This window comes from Cariama cristata, unplaced genomic scaffold (assembly GCF_000690535.1).
Source record: "Cariama cristata isolate BGI_N322 unplaced genomic scaffold, ASM69053v1 scaffold4247, whole genome shotgun sequence".
NCBI classification, from domain to species: Eukaryota; Metazoa; Chordata; class Aves; order Cariamiformes; family Cariamidae; genus Cariama; species Cariama cristata.
This window is the reverse complement of record NW_009625935.1, coordinates 67,314-91,627: the sequence shown is the minus strand read 5'-3', so window position 1 is coordinate 91,627 and position 24,314 is coordinate 67,314. Positions and strand designations below refer to the sequence as shown.

General features: G+C 34.8%; 1 protein-coding gene across 1 annotated transcript; it reads left to right on the top strand.

Annotated features, from left to right (window-relative positions):
* Window positions 1-3,213: 3,213 nt before the first annotated feature.
* LOC104164459 (collagen alpha-1(XI) chain-like) lies at window positions 3,214-23,675 on the top strand (the record flags this gene model as incomplete). The annotated part of the gene is made up of 4 exons (XM_009703793.1): window positions 3,214-3,429; window positions 7,446-7,659; window positions 10,102-10,264; window positions 23,194-23,675. Coding segments are annotated over 4 exons (764 nt in total), but the record flags the coding sequence as incomplete, so codon positions are not given.
* Between the last annotated feature and the right edge of the window lie 639 nt (window positions 23,676-24,314).

Below are 24,314 nucleotides of genomic sequence, written 5' to 3'. Positions count from 1 at the left end.
CCCTCTACAACTACCTGAAAGGAGGTTGAGATGCGGTGGGGGTCAGTCTCTTCTCCCTGCTAACTAGCAATAGGACAAGAGGAAATGGTCTCAAGTTGTGCCGGGGAGGTTCAGGTTGGATATTAGGAAGAACTTCTTCACTGTTAGAGTTGTTAGGCATTGGAAGGGGCTCCCCCGGGAGGTGGTGGAGTCACCATCCCTGGATGTGTCCAAAAAACATTCAGATGTGGCGCTTCGAGATGTCGTTTAGTGGGCATGGTGGCATTGGGTAGAAGGTTGGACTTGATGATCTTTGAGGTCTCTTCCAACCATAACGATTCTATGATATGGTAGCCCTATGCATGACACAGGAGGAGTGTAGGGGAGAAGTTCTTTACACAGTGAGCCCTGTTTTCAGCTGGGAGGTGGCAATAACAGCTCTGAGGAGACTTCCACGCCTGCTGTGTCCCAGCTGAAATACAGGATTGGTTGCATCCTAATCTGGGCATCTGATGAGAATCAAGCCCAGGTTAAATAATGACACACACAAGAATGTTGTAAAAACATTTATGAGGAAAAGCCACGAACTCACTCTGTTCATTTCACAGACTGAGAGATGTGTAGGTTTCTATCAAAAGCAATTTTTTGTAAGGACTGAATAAAATCTTATATATTCTTGCCTGGTTTATCTGAAGACTTCTAAAGAACTTCTTTGCTTTTTAACTATTAGTCGAAGTGGCTATCTGAAATCTTTTATATAAATTAGGGAAGCAATTTCTGTTACTTGTGATCTGTAAGTATTTAGTAAGTCAGCCATGCTATCCTTGGAGATAGGCTAATTACCTTTTTTGCATAAGTTACTTCATCATACTTGTCATTTCTATGACAAGTTACATTTCTAGAAATCCTTGTAAACTGACTAGTGTTTTTGCGAATCACATTTTGCGAATCACATTTTGCTGAAATAAATGTCATGTATGGACTATTAACAGAATGTTTGTTCTTATTATTTGGAATTTGTGGTTTGAAGATTGTTCTATTATTATTCTGTTTCTTGTCTGGAAGTTTTTTAACAGCAGAACTAGCAGGCAGTAATGAATAATCTTGTTTATGGGTGAATACTGTCCCAGTCTGCCAAGCAAAGAACAGGAGTTCTTCTAAAAAATAATGAAGAATCTGGTACAAATTATAGAAAAGACCAAATTATTATAGTGCAAAATATATATATATAAAATACTGCAAAGTAGCCATCAGTTACCAGAAAAAAAGTGTGGCAGTTCCTTCAGTGTGGTAGTAACTTTAGAATTGCACGGAATACCTATAGAAAATACATTATATCCATTAAAATTATTTAGTCAGTACTTAACAGAGAGGTAAGAATAATGATTCAGAATTTGCACACTATTGAAACTTTGCTTTTGAGAATATTTAAACATAATTTCTTGAATCTTCAGGATATGTAGATTTTAAGTAAATTCAGGTGTATACTGTAGCACTTATTCAAAATGTATTAGCTTGCAACAAGCATTGGCTATTGAGTTTATATTTGATAATACCATCTGGTGGAAAAAGGAAATGAGAAGTGGCATCATGTGAAAAATAATTAAAGAAGCTAACAAGCATTTTCTTGTGAATATATTTTAAGACAGAAGAAGTTATGTGCATTCTAGGCTGATTGAGAAAACCTCAGATTTTGTTTTTGAGGAATATACTTTTGGTGATATTCAAAGATAGGTTTAACCACAAAGTTGAGTTCTTCATATTTGGCAATGCCCGGAAAAGAATAGGATGAGCTAGTTAAACTTGTTCACATCTGTTATTAGTAGTGAATATGCTAACATGACTTCTGAGATACTACAGAGACAAAAGAATAGTTACACTGCCTAGAACTGTACACATAGTAAGAACAGAATGTACAGATGTTTCCATCAGTGACTGTAATTAGAATATCACTTTGCCTATGTTTTTGAACTCTTTCACTTGTTTGCAAATAGTTGTTTAAATAGTTGAATGTTTGCACACAGTGAATTTTGGGCCATAAGTTGATATTTGTTGACACGTGAAATTAATAATAATAGAGAATAAATTAGCTATAGTTAATGCCACAGTGCAGTTCAAAGACATGAAGAAGGGTCACATTTACTGAACACATTTCTCAGCTTTAACAGTGAAAGTCATGTAAAACTTTGTCTTTCCAGATGAACTGGTTATTGCGTTTGCCAACATAAAAACTGCAGAATAGTCCCAGTGAAAAAATGGTCTGTTGAAATTCTGTTTCCACTTAAAAAAATAAATTAGTGAAGCCATGATCTGTAGGGAGTATGAGAAGGAACACCTTAATTTTTCCTAAGAGAAAGGATATGTAGTAGGCAAGCTATAGGCTGAGAACTCTCACTGCCTCCATTGAAGTGCTTGTCCATTCAGTACTTGGCCCTTTTGCCATGGTGAACTTTTATAGATTAAGGCTTTGTGGTTGTTGGCTTTTTATATATACATATATATATATGTGTATATATGTGTGTGTGTGTTTGGTTTGTTTTTTTTTTTTTTTTAATAATTTTGTATCAATATCAGTGCAGTAGCAGATCTGGATTTCAACTTTAAATTCTTAGACACTGAGCATAAATGCAACCTGATTGTACTTGGGCTCTAAAGTACAAAACAAGTCTGTCTGAATTTTAATTTGAAAATAATGAAAGACTGTGATTCAGTCCATTCACTCCTTGCAGGCAAAGCAGGTACATTTTTCTTTCTCTAATTGGATGAGAAACGAGATTCGCTTCTTCCTTACCACTTTGTGTCTGAGAAAGCAGTGATATGTAATGAGAATATATTCTAATGTTAGCAAGAGATGAGTTTCTAATAGCAGATTAGTAGTAGCTGAATGCTTCTGAAACTTTTGTGCAAACTTTTAAAATCAGTTCCACTTCTTAGAAATCACTTATGAAAAGAATGTATTGTAAGTTTCAGTCACCGAGGTTCTCTGTGTTTGGGAAACATTAATTTTTCAGGTGTAGTCAAGGAGTTTGAAAATCTGATCACAACAATTACATTGGATTGGATGAACTCTTGTATATTTGAAAACTAATAATCCTGTTAAAATAATATTCTGGTATAGTAGTAAACTGCAATAAATCAAAATAGGGTGCAGCTACTGCTATGATTACACATACGCTTTTGCAATGAAATTAATATCCTTTTTAGAGGCTGCATACTGTAGAGATGCAAGATGAGTAATTCTTTCTGTTGGTTGTTTTTTTGTGTTTTTTTTTTCTCTGTCAGCTGAACCCGTTGATGTGCTAAAAGCATTAGAATTTCACAATTCACCAGAAGGAGTATCAAGAACAGCAGGATTTTGCACAAACAGAAGGGATTCAAAAGGATCGGATGTCGCCTACAGAGTTTCAAAAACTGCACAGCTGAGTGCCCCAACAAAGCAGCTGTACCCAGGTAAGATTGTCAGAAAGCTATTACTTTGGTAAATTATCTTACTGCCTATGTTTTTGTGGAACCTAAAGCACAGCATGTAGTCCATCACCAGTACCACAAAACACTTCTGTTATCCCTAGAGTTGGGCCTGCATACGAATAACAAGATGTGCTCTTTATCCACTGAATGAATCCATTTTTATTGGCTTCAGTTATAAAGCTCTTCAACAAATTCTGTGTCACTGGCAGAATTGGCCTGTAGGTCATATTACCTGTTTTTTCATGATGCTATCTGATGGAAAGCTGATTTGGTGGCTTTGGCAAGTTTCCTCCAGTTTCAATAGTCCATCTAAAAGCAGTACTTCCTGGAGTAGTGCTGCAATGATAGAAATGAGTTGTGGTTGGCCATTGCAAAATCATTCCCAGAAGTACCATCTGTTAAGAATTACCTAAGAGTATCTGGGTATTTGGTGGACTAAACAAGGATAGTTGTGGGTAGCAGGTAATGTGATTCCATCTTCTCTCAAATTTCTCAAAAATGAAATAATCACATTTTGGAAAGATTCTTTGGATGTTGAGAAGAGACTTTTATACCAATATTTTGCTTTCACTTGTCACTTGACCCAAACTGTTGAGGAAAATGATAAGAATATTAAAAACCAAAATCATGGAACATACAATTTTTCTGCTTCGATACGTCATGCAAAGTTTGAACAAGTCTGTCTATAAACATATAGATTAGATGTTGGCAAAGAAAAATACTTTCTTTTTCGTCTTTCAAAGCAGCAATCCTATTGGCAAAGAAAAGTACTTTCTTTTTTGTCTTTCAAAGTAACAATCCTACAGATACCATCCAAGATCTATAAACAGGGGAAATACACATTATTTTGTAGTAATGATGCATTCCCAGAACAACATGGGAAACAGCTATTCGCAGTTCAAGTGTAACTTACATGTTCACTTAACTCATCAGTTTGATGTTTTATTCATGCAAGAAGATCAACGCAAAATTCACTATAGATATAATATTTGTATTATTATTTAACACAGTTCTTCAGTTTTTAATATATCCTCTCAACTAAGTTGCATATAGTTAACAGAGCTATCCAATTGAAAATATTGTTCACTGAATGGCACATTACAGTCTGCAATGTCTTGCTGATATTAGTGTTACTATGTGTGTAATTAATTACTACTTCACCTAAGTAAGGTTAGCAGAATGTGGGCTGCTAATTTTTTTAAAAATGCAAAAGTGATCCATTCTATTGAAAAACTGCACAAGTTGTGCAGTGTAATAAGTTGGCACACTTAGATTCTGAGTCTTACAATGTGTGTCATTGAAGCCAAGTGGTACAACAAAAAAGTAAATGAGCATTCAAATACAACTGGGCAGAAGATTAAACTGACTTGGAATCACTGATATTTTTTAGTTTACAACAGTACAAGCACCTTCTGCTAAATCAAAGCCTGAGAGTCCAGAGTTGGAAGTCTGAGAGCTTAGGTTGACTTGCACTTACTCATGAATCAAATCATAGCATAAAGAGGAGATCTGACAGCTGCAGTAATATTTGTTCTGGCATTCAAGAATCGTATGAACAGTTAAGTACGTCATGTTGTTGGCTGACATCTGAATTTCTATAGCCTTTGACTGCCTTAATTTAGGTATTCTTATCAATGCTTTCAGTTTCTACTTTACAATTGGAATGAGTTTGCTTGATTTTACTCATCTGTTGCAACACTTTCGTGTGCAGGAGACAAATAAAAAGCGTTGCTCACTCACAGTATAAAAAGAAGCCACCACAAAACTTTGCTTAATACAGGAAAATGTCATGCTATCCTCTACTTAGTAAAGAACCTTAGTAAAGAAACTTTTAGAGGGGATTATGGTAATTACTTCCTTTTGAATCTTGCAGGACAGGCATCCTCTCCCCACCACAAGAAATCCTTCTTTTTTAGAGATTATTCTTAAAGATATTTGAATGATCATGTCCCTTTTTCTTAGTGCTCTACAGTAGTGGAAAGACTACAGAAGACATCCAAGATAAGACCAAGTTGTGAGATGTCATTTTAGCTAAACAATACAAGTTGTAATGCATCCTATGCTTGCTTTAATCTAACTTATAACTCATCAGGCAGTATGTGTGTATTTTAGGTGCTACTGTGGATCAAAGGGGGCTATGAATGGCAAAAGCTGGGAGCAATATATCCATCTTTTAAAAATGGATCTAATAATATTTACCAGCTTCCCAGAATATAATAAGCATTGATTTCACTGACTGGAAGGCATTATATAATTGTAAAGATAACTGCTTAGATTTTTGTTGTACTGCTTGTTTGTTTATATACTCTTAGTTATCTTTTACAAAAGCATATAGGAATGCCAGGAATGGCAACCCAGATATATACAAAGATTTTTCTAGCAATTTTCCCTCCAATTGTTATTGTTATTTTTGGTTATTGTACAAACAGAACCATACCAATAAACAAGAAATTTGAAAGTAGTTTAGAAGACTTTTATAACTATTCCAGATATGTGTCCAAGAATTTAATCTGTAAACTAGCAGCTTTGTTTTGACATTAAAAAGCTTGACAAAAAGCTCAGCAGAGTAAATGAAATGCTTCCTATTTATTGAGCTTTAATCTTGTCAAAATAAGATGTCAAAATAAGCCCTAATGTGATCAATATTACTACAGTGTTTCAACAACCTTCTACAAAAAAACGTTAAAAAGTGGTAGAAAGCACATAAAACTATATTACAGCAGACAATATAAAAAGTGTAAGACTAGAGATTTTCTATTTTAGAAGAGCAATACGTCATTTAAAGAGCAATGAAGATTTTATGCATTTTTTTCCACGTTGTGACTAAATAGTTAATGCCATTAATAGCTTACCTTCACAGAAGACTCTGTAGAATCCTGAAAGAGTTTTCCTACAAGACCTGTCTTGGAAACAATCTTATATTTTCTTCATTGGAAGAACAATTCCTAAATCAGCTTTCAATATTAAAGTCTCATATACCTCCATTCATTACAAAAATGTAACATATTATTTTATTAAAACTTATTGTATTATATTATTAAAATGTTTAAGAACATTTAAACCACTCTTATGCACACAAAGTTGCAGTTATATTCATTGCCAACATTGCAATAAGATTCTAATCCCTCTGTTTCTTGCATGTCAAATTGCAGCTGAAGCCACACGATCCAATGTATATTCTGAATTTTAGAATCTCAGTCTTACACTTAATTTGTTATTAAGCCTAATAGACTTTCACTTCAAGTGAAATGCAGATTTACCACCAGATTCAATGAGGGCAGTACTGAGTACAAACCTTAGTCCTTCCTTTATAAACAAGCTATAGCTACTTTTAATTTTGTTTATTTTTAGTTGTAAAGGTTGAAACAATGATTGATATATAATCTCTACCTCAAAGGCAAAGCGTCAGGGAATAAATGCAAACTAAATGTTCTTTGATTTTGCCTAAAGCTCCTATTAAATAAAGCCAGTTGTGTATTTTTTCAGTGCTATGCATGATATTATTCTAGAAAGACTCAAATACATATTGTGAGAGAGAAACTAAAACAAGTGGTTATCAAGGGAGATGAAGTGCCTTGGAACATATTTTTTATAATATGGATACTTATTTTGTTGAGTGAAATTGTAGTGCATGCTTTTAAATTAGAAGGTTGCTAAAAAGAAGATGAATAGAAAAATGGATAATGAAAAATAATGAATAATTAATAAGTATCATGGTTCTTGCACATATCATATTATTACATAAATTCACGATAGGTTTACAAGTCATGTTTTTAAGAACCATTACGGTGTATCTTTCAGGAATTAAAGCGAGACCAGAAAAAAAAAAGATATTAAAAATTTTCCTAGTGTAATTTTTTTCTGTATTCATTTTGGAGAATTAAAAAACCCCAGCAGTTTGTATGCAGGATCCTCTGTTCTTATAGAAAAATGTAAACCTTTAAAGAATGGTTTCATCTTTTTTGAATTTGTAACTATATATATCACTTTGTTTACAGGTGGAGATTTTCCCGAAGATTTTTCGATATTAATGACAGTAAAACCTAAAAAGGGTATCCAGTCTTTCCTTCTGTCTGTCTACAACGAGCAAGGAATTCAGCAAGTAGGTGTTGAAGTTGGTAGATCTCCTGTCTTCCTGTTTGAAGACCAAAATGGCAAACCTGCCCCAGAAGACTATCCTCTTTTCAGAACAGTCAACATTGCTGATGGCAAGTAAGTGTAAGATTTTAAGATGAAAAATAATACCACAGACTACTGTATAGGTGATTATGATCTTTATAAACAATTATCTTAAATATTCCAATAAATCAGTAACACAATTTCCAGCTAGTTGGACTGCTGTGGTACAAAAGCAGAGAACATTGCAGCAGAATACAGTTCCAGCTCAAATGGTATATACTGCTACAAATAAAGCCAAACCACCTTTCTTTTTTGCCATTTCTATAAATCAAGAATGAAGAAATAGTCATAGAAGTTAAACACATGAAAACTAAGCCTATGAAGATTCTTCCTGTGCAATATAGAAACACTGTTTTCAAAAAGACTCAAGGAATAGTCTCACTAGAAGTGCTGTCTTGTGCATTTGAAGGTGCTAGGCAGAGTGAAGACAAGTCAACAGCATAGAATTTCTCCTATCGTGAACCAAACCAGCAGATAAATAAGATGGTTTGAGATGTCTATATATAAGGAAGTCAGGGAAGAATAAGCTGGACAATTAATCTGAATTGCTGCAAGGACTTATACTGCACTTTCAGTAAAGGCAATTAATCTCAAACACCTGTTGCGTTATTAATGCAGTTAATATTTTGTACCTAACTTCCCTTTGTAGACAAGCAATCATTCTCTGGGAATGTCATTCTAGTGCTTGTAAATGGACTTTCATTCTTTCAAAAGCTTTTTATTTATTGTCCTGCAGTCCAGGAAGAGCAACCACAATCTTCAGAGACACACAGAATGAAGTTTTTGTTAAAGCAAAAGAAAACAAATCACTAGAGAAGGAAGGGCAAAAATTTGACTATAATGAAATATGTTTATAAAGCAATAAAGGATAAAAAAAGAAAAAAGTAATTGTCTTCTACCTTTGTATTACCAGAAAATGGAATTATACCATGAAACCAAAACCTGATGCATTTCCCTAGCAGAAGGAGTGATAAAACAAAGCAGCAAAGTTGTTTTTTCATTGACTTCCTTTAAATAACAAAGCTTTGACATGGATTTCAGAATTTCACCCAAAATGTCGAGAAATTGATAAAACTGGAGAAATCAGAATGAACGTAGTTTGATACAATTCCCTGCAGTGAGATTATACAACTTTTAAATCAGCTGGAGTCAGTCCTATCCACAGTGAGCTGTGATTTGATGCTTTCAGCTTCTACATGCTTTCAAAAGATAGACCGACAGATTTCTTCTGACTCAGCTATTTTATGAAGGATCTAGGACAACAATCTTCTCAAAATGAGATATATTTAAAAAGTGTAGACTGTGTAACATGCCTCAGGATGCATGGGCAGTTTGCTTTTATAATGATAATGTTTAACCATGTTCCAGAGAAAACACGGAATTAGAGTTCTGGCTCAGCAATACTGTTTAGCAGTCAGATTCCATTAGCTTCAAGGTGTTCCTTTTGATATACAGAAGCTCTTTGTAACAATGAACTAAGCTGTCTTTCTGATTTAGAAAACCTTAGTGCCACAAATGCCAACTAAAATAGTTTGATTCTAGCCTTCAACTTACCAGTCACTAATATGACATACTTTGACACTTTTTGCCCTGGTCTGTCAAAGATTCTTTGATGTTTTGCCTCCTGTTGGATTACAGAGTGGCCTGCTCTTGCTCTTAGATATTTAAGTTGTCACAGTAGAGAGGCTCACTAAATTAATGTGGTCTGTCATGATAATAAAGTCTCATAAAGATCACAGTATAGTTGGGCAAATTGTACAAAACTTATTCTCAAATGTCTTTAAAATAGAATAATTTGTCAGTGTTCTGACTCGCTTCATTCACTTTTTGGTGAATATTTATGTAAGCAAAGCTATTGCAGGAATATTGGCAAGCATTTGTAAGTATATCTATCTGGAAAAGCATCTCTGTTGGAACTGTTGTACATCTCTGAAAAATCTCTATAGCTATGGGATACATTCAAATAAGCAAAAGAACATGGCAAAATTTTGGTGATTGATCACAGAACAAAGAGTAAAATGTAAATAATGAACAATAAGCTGCTGGATTAAATATATTTGCACAAGTAATTCCTTAAGTAATTTGGAAAATCAAACACAACCATAAAAATAAAATCTGCTGTCAGATTGTTCAATCTAATAAAATGTAAACAGTGCACTTGCGTCTAATTTGAGTTTACTAATGTCCTCTGAGTAAAGCTTCAGAGAAGATCAGCTTGAACTTCATCTTATATAGGATAACCACAATGAGCTATGGATCAGATCCCTTTGTACTAAGGAACAGAAGTTATATAATGAATAAACAAAACATTGTGTACATTTGTGTGTGTACGAAAGAAGGAAATAAATGGAGACATTTGAAATTTTATCTGTGACTTGATTGGTGCCCAGTCTGCAATAAACTGTCTTGGTAAGAACACAATGACCTAGTTTTAAAAACATAAATTACAATAGAATTATGTTTTTTTTTAAATAGGTGGCATCGAGTAGCTATTAGTGTGGAGAAAAAAAGTGTTACAATGATTGTTGACTGTAACAAAAAAACTACAAAACCACTCGAAAGAAGTGACAAAACAGTTGTGGACACCAATGGCATCACTGTCTTTGGAACCAGGATTCTGGATGAAGAAGTTTTTGAGGTAAAAATAGATATCGAACAAATGGAATGGAGTGATTTTGTGTTGAGTGAAGTGCTTAATGCAAATCAGAATAAAATTTTTAGGGCAAAGGCTGGTATAATGTAGAAACTTTGATTTATAGAACCTATTAGGAGAGGCTGAAATAAAAAATAAGTAAAACAGAGAAGTGTCTCTATTGTTGGAAGATATGACACATTTCTCTGTCCTTTAGATTATGTTGTATCTGGAAGAGGCTTGCTTTTTTTGTCTTTCTGCCTAATATTGAAATACCTGAGATATTTAGGTGAATTAATCTGGAAAAGTTGAGTAGTATGATACTGAATCATTTTATTTCTCTCTTAAACATTTACAGATATTTGTGCATGCTAACAATATTTGAGAGAGGGGGAGAAGGACCTGGAAAGTTTTCTGTGTAATATGAATCCGTTATACTGTTTATCCCACTTATTACTCTTTCCAGTAACTGGAACATACTTTGGCAATAAGGACATATATGTTTCCATCATTTACTGGCCAAGAAGTACATATAGGAAGGGTAAAATGCCTCTAAGGAAATAAGGGACTGCCAATCATGAGGCCTTTCTAGGTAGAATCCTTCTGTCAACGATTATTTTTACAGACTAATAATGAAGCTTCTCTAAATCTACACTGTTGAGTTTCTTTTATAATATCGTTATACAACAGTCCAAACTGTCTAAATTAAAACTGAAAATAAGAAAATACAGATTAGTAGTTAAGTTCATATACAGAACATCTGTGCTCCGTAAATGTCCAGAGTTGTAATCCTAGCTTTGAGCAGAGCATATGCTTGAGAAGCTGCATAGACACCAAGAGAGAAAATATGAATTTTGAGTGTAACCCTGTGGCATTGTTATCTTTCATTTCCATGGACATAACAAAACATGAGCCTTTTGAATGGGGAAATTTCTGGGATGATTTAATGAGTCAACCAGTATGATATGTTTTGTATTCGCAGCCTAATTTACCTGTAGTCCCCAATACAGTTTGCATCATTTTCCATTTGAAGATGCACTCCACAGATACCTTATCTGGGGTTGGACAAGGATTTTTGGTCTCCACATGGGATAATTACTTTCAATTTTCATTTGCATTTCTTTCTTAGGTCAGAAACCAAGTCCCACAATATGTGTATTTGGCAATAAGTTGTCAAAATATGTCCAATGTTAATATACATAAGTAAAAAGAATTCAGAAAAAAAAAAATGGAATAGAAGTAGTTAAACTGATATTTTGTTTTACAAGTGATTTTAGATTCTAGTAGAAACTAAGGCAACAGGCCCTGGCTTGATCTTGCAAAGTTTGTAACCATTTTAAAAGTTGTCAAGGAGGGAAATGCACTATAACTAGACATTGGTGCTTGGTTTGTTTTACTCAGTCCAATTGCTGAATAAAAAGACCTGTCTGAAATTGCAGGAGTGCTGAAATGATTGTAGATAGCTATTTGAAAATAAGTACAGTCGTTGATGATATGTGGATAGCTGTTTGAAAATAAGTACAGCAGTTGATGATATGTGTGTAAAGGAAGATATTTATTTTAATAATTTGCATTAAGTAACATGTTGAATAAGAGAGAAGCATGCTAGGGGCCTTTCATCTCTGAAGTTGTTAACTATTGTGATATTATATCTGTCCTCTATATTTTAAACAGTTTTAAATATTAAATCCTCCAAAAAAATTTTGTTAAAGGGAGATTAAGACCATTCCCATGGGAATACAGAAGGAGCATAGGCTATCTAAGGGGTAAATAAAATTATAGTTCTGAAAATTTCCTGCTATGTCATTCTGTCATGAACGTTATTAGCCACTCAGAAAGAAAAATGAAACTTTGAGTCATGACAAAGAGTAACTATTTTAAGGCAAAATAATTCCTACTCTAGCAGTTCCTCCTCAGTGATGGTTTCCTCCACCATACCTTTTGCAGTTGTATATACAATTCCCTCTGCTCTTTCAAGCCCTATAGAGGAAGAAGAGAGGGAAGGGATGTGGTAGAATGCAATTATTTTTTGGTTAGCAACTGTTGGAAGAGGCAGTAAGGTTGGATAAAGACATACTTAGCAAATTGGAATTGGTATTTAAAAATCAGAATTAGCAGATTAATTGAAGAAACCCAAAAAATAACTCTACATTTTTCTTGAAGTCAAACTTATGTGAAGTTAACACAGACATGAGCATATAACTTCAGTGGAATTTGCTAGAATGACTTAAACAAAAATACTTTTCTCTGAGGGTTTTTCTCATGTCTTGAAGGATGAAAAGGAAGCTAGTGATTCTCTGTCAAATTTTTTGCTGAAACCTCCTACATTGACATTGCAAGTCAGTGGTCCAATTCCAGCTGAGACCCACTAAGAAGAAAGATGGCTTTGGGCTCACAGAAGTCATACAGCTGTCTCTAAAGTCAGTTTATATGATGAATCTTAACATTCAGCACTGAGAACAGCAGCACTTCCACCATTTGTAACATTTCTGTATTGCTTTGGTGGTTAGATTTCCTTACTTAACTGATTGCACCTCTTTTCTCTTGCTTTATTCAGAGAAATCAGTTACATTCTTGTAAGGCTGTTCTTGTAATTGCTGGGGGTTTAGATTTAGTCTGAAGTCTCTTACTTAAAAGAGAAGCTTACAGTCTTTCGGGATAGGTTTCTGCTTTCTCTTTTACTGTACAGCCACCATGGGTACATTTATACCTATGTTCAGTTATTTGAATCTTTAGCTAGAAAGGTGGATGTTCAAATTAGAATGCCCCTCAAAGTTTAAACAAAGTACTGTGCCATATATGGTTTTAATGATATGCGTCCTTCTAAGTCTGACCAAGCAAAACATAATCTAGTTCTTTTTGAGTTTGTCTGTTGTTTTTCTACTCTCTAAACAGCATTCTTTTTGTTCCATTAACAAGATATCATCCATCCTTTAGCTACTGCTGCTACGATTTCTGAAGTTTGGGGCTGTTCTCTGAAATTTGTCTCCTGCTTGAGAGTCTCCTGATTGTGTCTTAAATGTTCTGTTTATATCTCATGCGTGGTAGCACAGAGTGATGTTTAGTGGTTCCATGGCCCTCCTTGGTAGTACTGTGTTGTGAACCCTGCTGTATCTTGAGACCACGACAGGCACTGAAGAAACGCATAACACAATGTGTCTTATTCTTTGTGCAGGAAATTCCAGAAATGAACTTGTTTAGCCATGACATTAGATTTAAGTATTTGAGACTTAAAACTGTATAAGACAAACTTTCCATATGACATTTGGTGCCGTTATTAGCTTACATGTAGGAAGCACATAAAAAGAAATACCTAACTGTATAGTGACCTGTTGGAATTCACAGCAGTGTCAGAAGGATTAATATTGTATCTATGCATCACAAAGGCTATTTTATCTTGGGTAATAATGATATTTCAGCCATAATAAGCCAATGATTTGGTCACAGGAATGATGGAGCACCCTTCAGTCTCCTGAAACTGTGGAAATTCCAAATGTGGAAATAATGAACTTGTAGATAAATATAATGAAATCTTAGGCTCCAGTGACCTACTACTTGAAGATGCCAGCGTTTCTTCTGGTCCTGAACCCATTCATACAGCGTAACACAACTGCACAAAAAACAGTTGCATCATTGAGGTAATTCACTCCCATTGAAAGCAGAGTGCAGCACTGTCAGAATCAGTGCTGTAAACAATTAGATACTTCATATGTTCCTGTTCCTTTAGACAGTTCATCTAAACCTCTATGAATTGCGTACACATGAGTCAGATATTATTAGGTGACATTATCCTGACCTCCTGACAACTTGATTGTGTCTTTGGAAAAAAGAATTACTTCTTCAGTCATATTGCTCTAACATATTTGCATGGACCATTCATTTAGAAACCTCAGAACAAATATTGCTCCTATGAGGAATATTTCACACTTATTTTTAAAAAGTGTTACATCACAATGGATCAAATAGTCTTCTTTGTTTCTAACTGTGTTATTTTAAATTTGTAATATAACAAAATTTAATGAAATTAAATTCTTGGATGTTTCCTTTCTTTTTTCTGTTCCTAATATTAACTTCTGTTTTCTGGGCAGTTCTCCCACTGATTCTGGCAGTCTGACTATCGCTAACACAACAATATATTCTAGTACACTGGGAAATTTTAAATGTATACATTTTAATCAGTTTGACATGACTGCTTTGATGTAACTTTCCTATGCTGATGATCAATAATTTCTGAGTAAGTAAGCATACTGGGTGTCCAGAGATCAGGTAGATCACCACTGAACGAAAGAAAGAGCTGATGAGTGTCCTAAGAGCATGATAAATGACTACTTAATTTGCTCTCTTTGTATATTCAGCAAACATAATATTCCTTGGTAAGTTTACCTACTGGTGCTAAAGCTAAGAGGCATCTTTTAGTAGTGGTCTCAGAAAGATCTTTTAGTTTAGCTTTAAAAGCAAGAAAAAAAATTATCTTAAGTATTTTCCAAATCTTGTGAGAGGGTTGTGACTTTTATATGAGGGAATTCTAATTTGGAGTTGCCTGCTGCTCATTCCTGAACGTAAGTGCTAATCTGAGATTTTATGACATCATGCTCAGTTAATATGGAAATCAATATGATGTCACAAACAAGACATTGAATACAAGCAAGCATTAAGCATCAGGTGCATACAAATGCTTGAGAAGCAAATTATAAACTGTGAATGTGTCTTAAAATAATAAAATTATCCTGTCTAGAAACTGTATTATTAGTAACTGCCAAATTATGAGACCTTTATTTACACTGCTAAGCATTTACTCACTGAAGTGGATCTGTTGATATCAGTGGGACTAATTTGTAAATACCTGTTTATGAAAGACTGACACAGTATACCTCACACTTTTACATGTGTCATTTGAAATTAATTTCTTCTGTGTTTTCAAATACATAGTGCAAGAAGGGCTGGTTTGCAAGTGCTTACTCTAAAGAAGAGATTTCCTAAAATTGCGTACAAAAATTAAAAAAAAAAAAAGGAAGAAAACAGTCAGATGCTGGTACATGGCACCTAGTGAAAGAATTTTAAATTGTATCCATTGAAATATGTTTGTAGCTTAAATTTTTGATAAATAGCAGGGATCTTTTTATTCTTTGCCAGTTTTAAGGATTTGTCATTCCTCATTTAGTACTGTTGGAGTGAACAATATAACAATTTTTTATAATAAGTGAATAACTAACAGAGTCTTTATACAGGTATTTCGCTATAGAGACTTTTTTCCTTCAAAACTCCCCACATCAGACAAATACAATGATTTTTTGGGCACTGTGCTGTAAATAAGCATAACAAGACAAAACCTGATGTATGTAAGACTCTTATTTAAAGCCAATGAAAGTTTTAACTGCACACAGTTTATGAGATTAAATCTTTGCAGTAATCCTTGTTAATAAAAGGTTTACATTTTGACACTAGACATTAACCCGTTTTCATGAAAAAAGCATTCATACACTTATGTACAACCTAGGATTCATTTAAATAGCTGAGTGAGCAGTTGAAGATAGAGTAATAGTACCTGGACAGCAATGTGATTTAACCTACAGATCCCTTCAGATGAGTAACCATCCTTCACATATTTGTAAGCATGGAAAGTCTGAGTGTGCAAGTGCAGAAAGACGATTAATCTGTGTGCATACTCCCTGAAGAAGGTAGCAGTAGCAGAGTGGGTAGAGCTTTTACTGACTGACCTACATTGCTGTACAACTAAAGTAGAATAGGGAATCTTGCCCAAATTAAAACTCCCCCAAAGGCATGTAGTGTGAATGATGTGTCATCAGTATCCTCTGTTTCATACTGTCCTGTTGAGCTGCACTGCTAGCTAATGTAGTCATAGCCAAAATGATTCCCATCATATGTCTCCTTTAGTAATTGCTAGTGATCCACCAAGTGTTCAGTATCAGTCAGACTAAAAAGTAATGTTTAACATAAATGGGCCAGAGACCAAAAAATGCAATAGGTTCCAGGCAAAATTATTTAGAAGCAACCTTCTAACTATCAACACCAGAGAAGTGACCAACTTCTAGCACTGGGAAGAAAAAAAAAAGCAACACAAAAAATAAAAACAAAACAAACAACTTTTCCATTTCAGAGGCACCTAATAAAAAAAATCAGCACTTTTTACAAAATCTTTCTATTTGACTTGGTTTGTTTTGCTTCTTTTATTTTTTTTTGTCTGAAAGAATGGTGATTTCATGTTTGTTTTTTATTGTATTTCCAAACTTATGCTTGATGAACAAAAGTAAATATTTCTGTTTTCCTTATTTCCATTCCTTATTTTTGAAAGCAGGAAGGCAGGAGAAAAAGAAAGCAAAACTCTGGTAATTTGTTGGAGTTCAAGTTCATTTTCAAGGAATATTCCCCAGAAATAAGGGAATGGTCATTTAACTAAATTGTTTGTAATTACATTTAAAATTAACAACCTGGGCTCAAAAAATGCTGCCTGTTATATCAGCTCCAGCAAATTTTACAGATAGGATTTATTATCACCTCATTTAATATTGTGTGTAATACGTTTAAGTTTTAAACAACAGCTGTACATGAGTTTATAAAGATTAATGACAATGCAGGTCTTTTATCATGAAAATAGGAAGTCCATGGTCACAAGTGTGTGTGTGTGTGTATGCATGTGTGTGTTATGTACACATGCTGTATATACAGGCATTGTAATAAAATCTAATCTCTCAGCCAAGAATTGCAGGAGACATTGGTCTGTGAACAGCTGTGTTATGAAGGTTAAAAATTATAATTGGTACATCAACCTGTTTCTTAACCAAGCTGAATATATACTCCTATAACCATGGAGTTTCGAAGAATCAAGAAGACATTGATTTCTATGAAAACTTTGTCCTGTACAGAATTCTGCTTTCACAATCTATTGCTTTTACAGTGCTTCAGTCTGGCAGGCTCTAAGGATCTCTCTAACTATATTATGCAATGGGCCTGGGTTATGGAATATTACATTAAAGGCCCCTGGAATTCTTCAATCCCTCAAATCTTTGCAGGAAGATTAAATGAATTCTGCAGCAGTTTTTTCTAAATTCTATAGTAATAATATCCAGGCTATCTGGACTTTTGTTCTTTGGAGTCTATAGTTGTACTGTCACATAACTAATTAGAGAAAGTTAGCACATATATGCAGGTTAGGGTTTCTGCTGATTTACTGAAAAGTCTGTTCTGTAATTCTTAGGCTTTAGCCATCACATGAAAATAAAGGATATTGATGTTGTTCTCCTGAGTTGATATAGTGCCTAGCACTGGTTTTGTTATGCTTTTTATCACCATTTATGTAGTCATCTTTAAAACCTAATTATCCTTGTAAGCACATAAAAGGTACTCATTTTATCCAGAATATGAATCAGAAGGACGGTATTTTGCTAATACTAACCTTCCCACTCTAGTTATGGAAAGTCTTTCTGAACCTCTAATATATTAAGTAATTGCTGCATTATTTTGCGTTTTTGTTTGTTTGTTTGTTTTTTTTGTCAAGCTGGAAAAAGAGCAATAAGCTTTTTCCTAATGAAATCATTCTAGAAAATCTCATTATTTTACAGTAAGAAACTACAACTTGAGTTGTCAACTCTGGTCCAGTCACATTTTTATATAGCATCCTAGTTGTGCAGCTACCAAGATCGCTTGTTCTTAGAATAATTTTTTTTTTTTAAATGTTTTGAATAATTTGTGAAGTTTGCTTCTGTGGAGAGGGTCCTGCAGAGCTTCTCAAGTAATGCTTACCTGCTATTCCCTGGACAAAGGTGACTTTCACCTGGCAGGGTTATTGTTTCATTAAGATTCTTGTGAAACAGATATCCCAAAAATCTGTCCCTACAACTGAACTGTTTGAGGTTCCTGTAGAACTAGGGAACTAGACCACAAAATTTTAAATACTGGAAAAAATGGTAATTTCAGCACTGATTCCTTCATATAGCACCCTTACAGCCTTGTAAGAATTCATTTTTGCCTTTTCAACAATGCTGGCAGGTGATAGTAGAGATGTCTTTTATCAATGATAGAAACTTTTAGCTGATAAATAGACTATAAATGGACTACTTTATGATTATACTTCTCTAATACACCACATTTAGAAAGCATTAGTAAGATTACGTAGTTGAAAGGAAAAGAGAATGTTTCAAGAAGAAAGATAATATCTTAGACTTTTTATGAAGTCACAATCAAGATAATAAGCAGCCATTAACATTTATTGCTTATAATGATAAAATAATTCATTCCTTACTGCACAGGCCCTCAGTGATTTACATCATTGAGAAAATCTGACACCATATCTAACTGGAAATTTTCCTTATTCCAATTTCTGCTGTGGAATCTAAGAAAGGCTCCAAAAAGGTGGAATCAAATATAGTGATTACTACCATGAGGCTAACTAAAGCAATAATTACATCAAGAGAAAGTCAGTAAAATCGGACAGAGAACTTGGTAGTCTACTGCTTTCTTGCAAATTGGATCTCCATTTCCTGTTTTGTTAGTCAAAGTTGTATTTTTTCAGTGTTGCAAACTTTTCATGTCAAGAGGCTACGTTTTCAGTGCAGATACCCCACCTTGTGCATTACTACTTTGTGAGGTGTGTTTTTCAACAAATCCTGGAACTGTACGTACACATGAACTTTCTTATTCTAGAATGTCACTGTGGAATCTCTGTGAGATTCACAGAGGAGTTTTCAATGACTGAATTCACCACACACTCCTCGTTCTTAGCTGGGCTGTTCCTTGTTGTAGAACAGTTAATTTGAGGAACTGTCTGTGCAGCTGTTCCAATAGGTAGGCATTCAACTGATTTGAGCATATTCTCCTTGTAGCTCTGTAGCCTGGTTCTCCACATTTGCTGTGGCGTGCCACAAAGAAGCCAATGTTTCCTCAGATCTAATTAACTCCTTTTAATAGTCTTGGAGGATTCTGAAAAAAGTAGCTTACTTGATAGAGAACGTTTTAGGACAACGCTACAGAAGCAATCCTTCTGTACCATGTTTTCATGCTAGGCATAACTGGTTTGCAAGATATTTTGTGATTCTCAGGCAGCTTTTTTCATATAACCATGAGGCTGATTCAAAAGCCTCTGATTTCAATTATGAGCACATTCCCAAAATAGAGAGGAATTAAAATGTTCATAGACTTCAACTATTTTTATTCCAGATTGCAATGAATTACTCAACTATGCGTTGACTTTGTGAGTTATGTGTTGGCTTTGACAACAACTTAGTGTCTATTTCAATGAAGTATTTATCATCCAAACTAAATATTAAGACTCCAAATTGATCTATTTTACTTACAAGTGGTACTTTTATGCTTAATGTTAGGTATGCTTGAATACCTTGTTGGATGTTCCCCTTCACCTCTAGGCAACTAAGGCAGAGATCTAGCTCTCAGGTTTCTCATCCCGAATATACAAGTAATGTTAAATATCTAATAAACTCTGTTTAAAATACATAGTATTAAGTGTTATCCAGGATTTTAAAAAAAGTTACAAGGCAGCAGATTTTTCTTAAGGGGTAAATAGGCTTTTAGCACTTTTGGGGGCAAGTTAAGCATGCACATTATTACAAGTAATAAGATGAAAAAGTGGCTGTGTATATCTGTCTGATACCACAAATTCTCTGTCTCTGCCTTCTACTGTCATCCCACTTTTCTCTGACATCAAATCGTGGTGGAAGATTGGCTTAGCAGAGTCATCAAACATTTGACTTGTATAACACTATATATCATCTATCAACTTTGTGAAATTGCTTGAGCAGTCTTTCCCAACAAAGGCAGTCATGACAATTTCACAGAGAAGGAAATAGAACTAATCTACATAGATGCTGCCTTTTGTATTTTTTTTTTCTCTATGCACTTTTCAGAGTACTTCAAGGATGTTCAGGTGTATTTGTAAATTTTACTCTGTTCTCCTGTCTTCTTCCCCATCTTTGCTCTCGCTCTCTTACTTTCATCATTCTATCCTGTCAGACTTCCTTTTTTCCTCCAACTTTCATGTAAGTACAACATTATGCACATATGCATATAAGTTTAGATACCTCAATGTTGGTTTAGAGACCATCTATTAGAATTGTTAATAACCCATAACTCCATTTATCCATGTTTTCATTTAAAGTTCTTGGGACTTGTGCAGGTAGATCATTAAGTGCCTAATTTATGACTCTAGGTTATGAAGTATGGCCAGATTAAGTATTTGTAGTTTATTCACAAAGAACTTTATAAAATTCTATTTCAGTCTCACAACGTCAAGCAGTTAAAATCAAAGAATGTGCTTGTGAAGACTGAAGTGGTTCAGTGAAAAATTCTCAAAGACTGTAGATTTGTCCAACAAATACCTTAGAATGATAACTAAATCGTAATAATGAAATCTGCAATAATTTATATGGAATTTCATGTGCTGAGATGATTGACCTGATCTGCAATGAAGGCTCTTCACTGAACAGTGAAACAGCACTGCCAATATATCACATACAAATACTCGAAGAAGCCAATTAATTAGCAAAGACAGAAAAATAGAAACAAAAAATAGAAAAAGAAAACCAATAATTTACTGGAAATATTTTTATAGCAGATGTTGAAGGAAAAAGAGGAAAATTAAAATTTGAGATGTCAAATGTAAAATCAATCAGTTCCTCAGTAAACTTCTTGCACATGAATAGCCAGTAGCAATTTATATATACTGTGCAAGACTTCTAAGGGCCTCCCTCTATGTGGACCCATGACGGGCAGACAGGCGGGGCTGGGAAGTACAGTCAATGGATCAGGAACAGCTTTAACCAATTTAGGGATGTCTAAGCCAAGCGGTAACAGCTTGCTGAGTGCTTCTTGCAAACACACAATCCGACAAAACCCAGTGCCAAAATTCCATGGCATTCAAGATCAGCATGAAGCAAGCTGCAGAATACTGGCTATTTTCCCCGACCTGGGTTCTCTTAGCATATCATACTAAACAGCAGTGGTTTCAGGAGCAGTTTCAGCATTACTCAGACTAGCTGGCACACTGTACACATGATGATCTGTATGGACATCTCAGAAAGACGTGTATGTTCAGAGGCACACAGCAAGACAGTGACCTGAGATCAACAGGGTGAGGACAGGGGTTCTACAAATCCATCTCTAATGGTTGCTCCAAAAGAGTTACCTCTTTTGTCTTTCAGTTGCTAATTCTCTCTAACTTATTCCTCTGCTTCACTGAGTTTTAATTTGTCTGGTGAAAAAGGAAGGGCAGAGCACTTCGGAAACGCTTTGCTGGAGATGGGGGATGCGCAGCCCAGGCTGACAATGACTGTTCAAAAACCTCTCAAAGCACTCAAACTCTTGAGTGAGTCATGTAAGGAATCAAAGGGGGAATTTCTCTGTATGTGTAGCAGGTTTTGCAGGAAGATGTCCAAATCAGGAAGTGTTAGTGAGCTAAGGAAAATAAAAGAGGCAGTCCAGAACTACAGGCAGAGGAACAAACTGCTGCATTTGTAGTATTTCTGGAAGCTTAAAAAAAAATATATTCCGAGTCTAAATTAGTCTGAGACACACATGAGTCTATAAAGTAAAATGAGTTGAGAGTATTGTAGAAAACAGATTTGTAATGTATAGCCATTATGTGCTAAGAAATGAAGTATTTCATATTTTGTGTTAAATAAGTTACTAAAAATATTGTGGAACTAGGAAAATTGCAGAAGATTGTTTGATTTTTTTTAATTTTGAGGGTTTTTTGCTTCTTTCTGTGATTTTTCTTTTTGAAAGGAAGGAACATTACAAATTGTTCTTTATTATTTTAAAATATTCTCCAATTTTGTTAATTTGTCAAAGGCGACTGTTCTGAGACATGTAAAGCAATTTTGGAAATACTGAGATAATTGTGAATTTTCCCAGCTGTACATTTCAATCAGTTATGATATTTTCTTTTTAAAGACAAAACATGCACAGGTACACTAACAAAGTTATTCCTTTGCTCCCATTTTTGGTTAAAAAAAAACAACTAAAATTACATTAGAAGTATATAAAAGCTTAAAAATCCCCCCTTCTGGGGAAATAATGAGAGATTGAAGTTAATGAGTTTTGACCAAGAACATGTGCCAATTTTCAACAACCTTATTTTTACGACAGCATATGAAGCTCCTGAATGAGGAAATTTATAGTGGAAATGTTGGCAGGAATTTACCTAATGCTGTTTAAATGGTACCACTCTGTTAAGAAATACACTGGATACCAGACGGCCTTCTGTGGAAAATGATAAACATACAAGGTCTCTGTAGGGGATCTCAGCAGAGCCATTTTTATTATCCAGAATAGTGTGTCTCTTTAGTGTGATGTTGTTTTCATGCATGATATATGGGAATAGAGATGAAAATAACATTTGTTAGCTGTTAAATTTTTTATTTCAACACATTCTATAGCGGGTATTTACACAGTGCTTGCTTAATTATTTTTTATTCCAGTAGCTGTGTCTCTGGTATAGCCTTTTTATTTTATTTTATTTTCTCCCTTCTTTGAGACTACAGATGTGATGCAAACTCTCAGAATTATATTGTTGATCACTTGCATGCTGAGCTGCATGCTGGTAATAGGAAGTGCCCTGAATTAAATCTTAGGAATTTAAACTAGTTCCCAGTGAAGAAGTAAACAAACAGCATGAAAATGACAGAGCAGGAGTTACACCTTCCCACTCTCTTTTCCAAACCAGACAGCATTTTAAGCCAGAATTTTGCACCTAGTCCATTCAGTATTAATTTACATTGTTTTGCCATGTGAACGAGAGTTAAGATGTTTTCCAGAATTGCAGCAGAAATTAAGTCGATACGTTAGTTATAACCACAAATGTTAGTATAATATCTAATATAAGTATTATGTGCCTAGTTTTGTTTTCTGATGAACTGTAGACAATCTTTGGTTTTGTTATTTGATCTGCATGTGCTTTCCTGCAGGGTGAGATCCAGCAACTGTTGATTATAGCTGACCCCAGAGTTGCATATGACTATTGCGAGCATTATAGCCCAGACTGTGATTCCCCAGTTCCCAGTGCTGCTCAGGCTCAAGATCCTCAAGTTGATGAGGTGAGTAATCAGTCACGTGTTACTAGATTTATTGCACATTAGTGATTGTGCTGGATACAAGGTACCCAAGGAGCATTTACAGCTAAATGGCATGCTTTGTTCTAGATATGAGGGTGGAAGGTTGCAGAAGTGCATTCATTTTTGCTATCCACTCATTTATGTCAAGCACTTGAAGGAACCTATCACACTGGTATTTGAATAACCAGCATGCTCAATGAAGTTAAACTGTAATTCCTTAAAAAAATGATAGCAATATGAGTTTGTTTAGTTGTACCTATTTGTTCATCCCGTGTACGTTTATGATTTCACTGATGCTGAGTACCATCAAATGCCACCTTTGAAAGACATGGGAGCTATAAATGTTCTGCAATTGTGAGCTGCTTCTGCTAGAAATGCTGTGTGTTCTAATGAGCTGTGTCCAGTGTACAAATGCATGTACACACAAAATTATTTCTGCCAGCTCCACTTGTAGCAGGTAAATATCAATAGGGACAAAACAGATTCGAAATTTTTCCCAGAAACACAAAAAATGTTTACAGAAACGATTTGTCGCTGTAGATGGTTCTCACAGCCATAAACTGAGTAATTCACCAAGGGCAAGATAGTTCCTCAGATTAGACCTCTGAGGATCAGCAGTTGTATGTACTGTTCTGCAAATTCTACCTACTAGCATCAAACAGTGTAAAGTGGAAAGCTTTTGCAAAATGTAACTAGTCTTAATTGAACTTGGCTCTGGACAGTTAGTATGCACTCAACTGTGTGTGATCTGACTGGTTATTGTTACTGATTTCTGAAGAGATCACCATTAAACCTAGAAGTTTTGAATAGGCCAGTACTTTTCTACTTTGAAATAAGACTGAAGAGTAGTCAATCTAATAAACTGATCTTTGTGGGAAAAGGTTGTTAAAATCACCCTTGGTCTCTTTCTTGAAGAGAAATATGTCTAAATACTTTAAATGCGTTAACTAAGTTAGAAGTGCTGTCACCTCCAA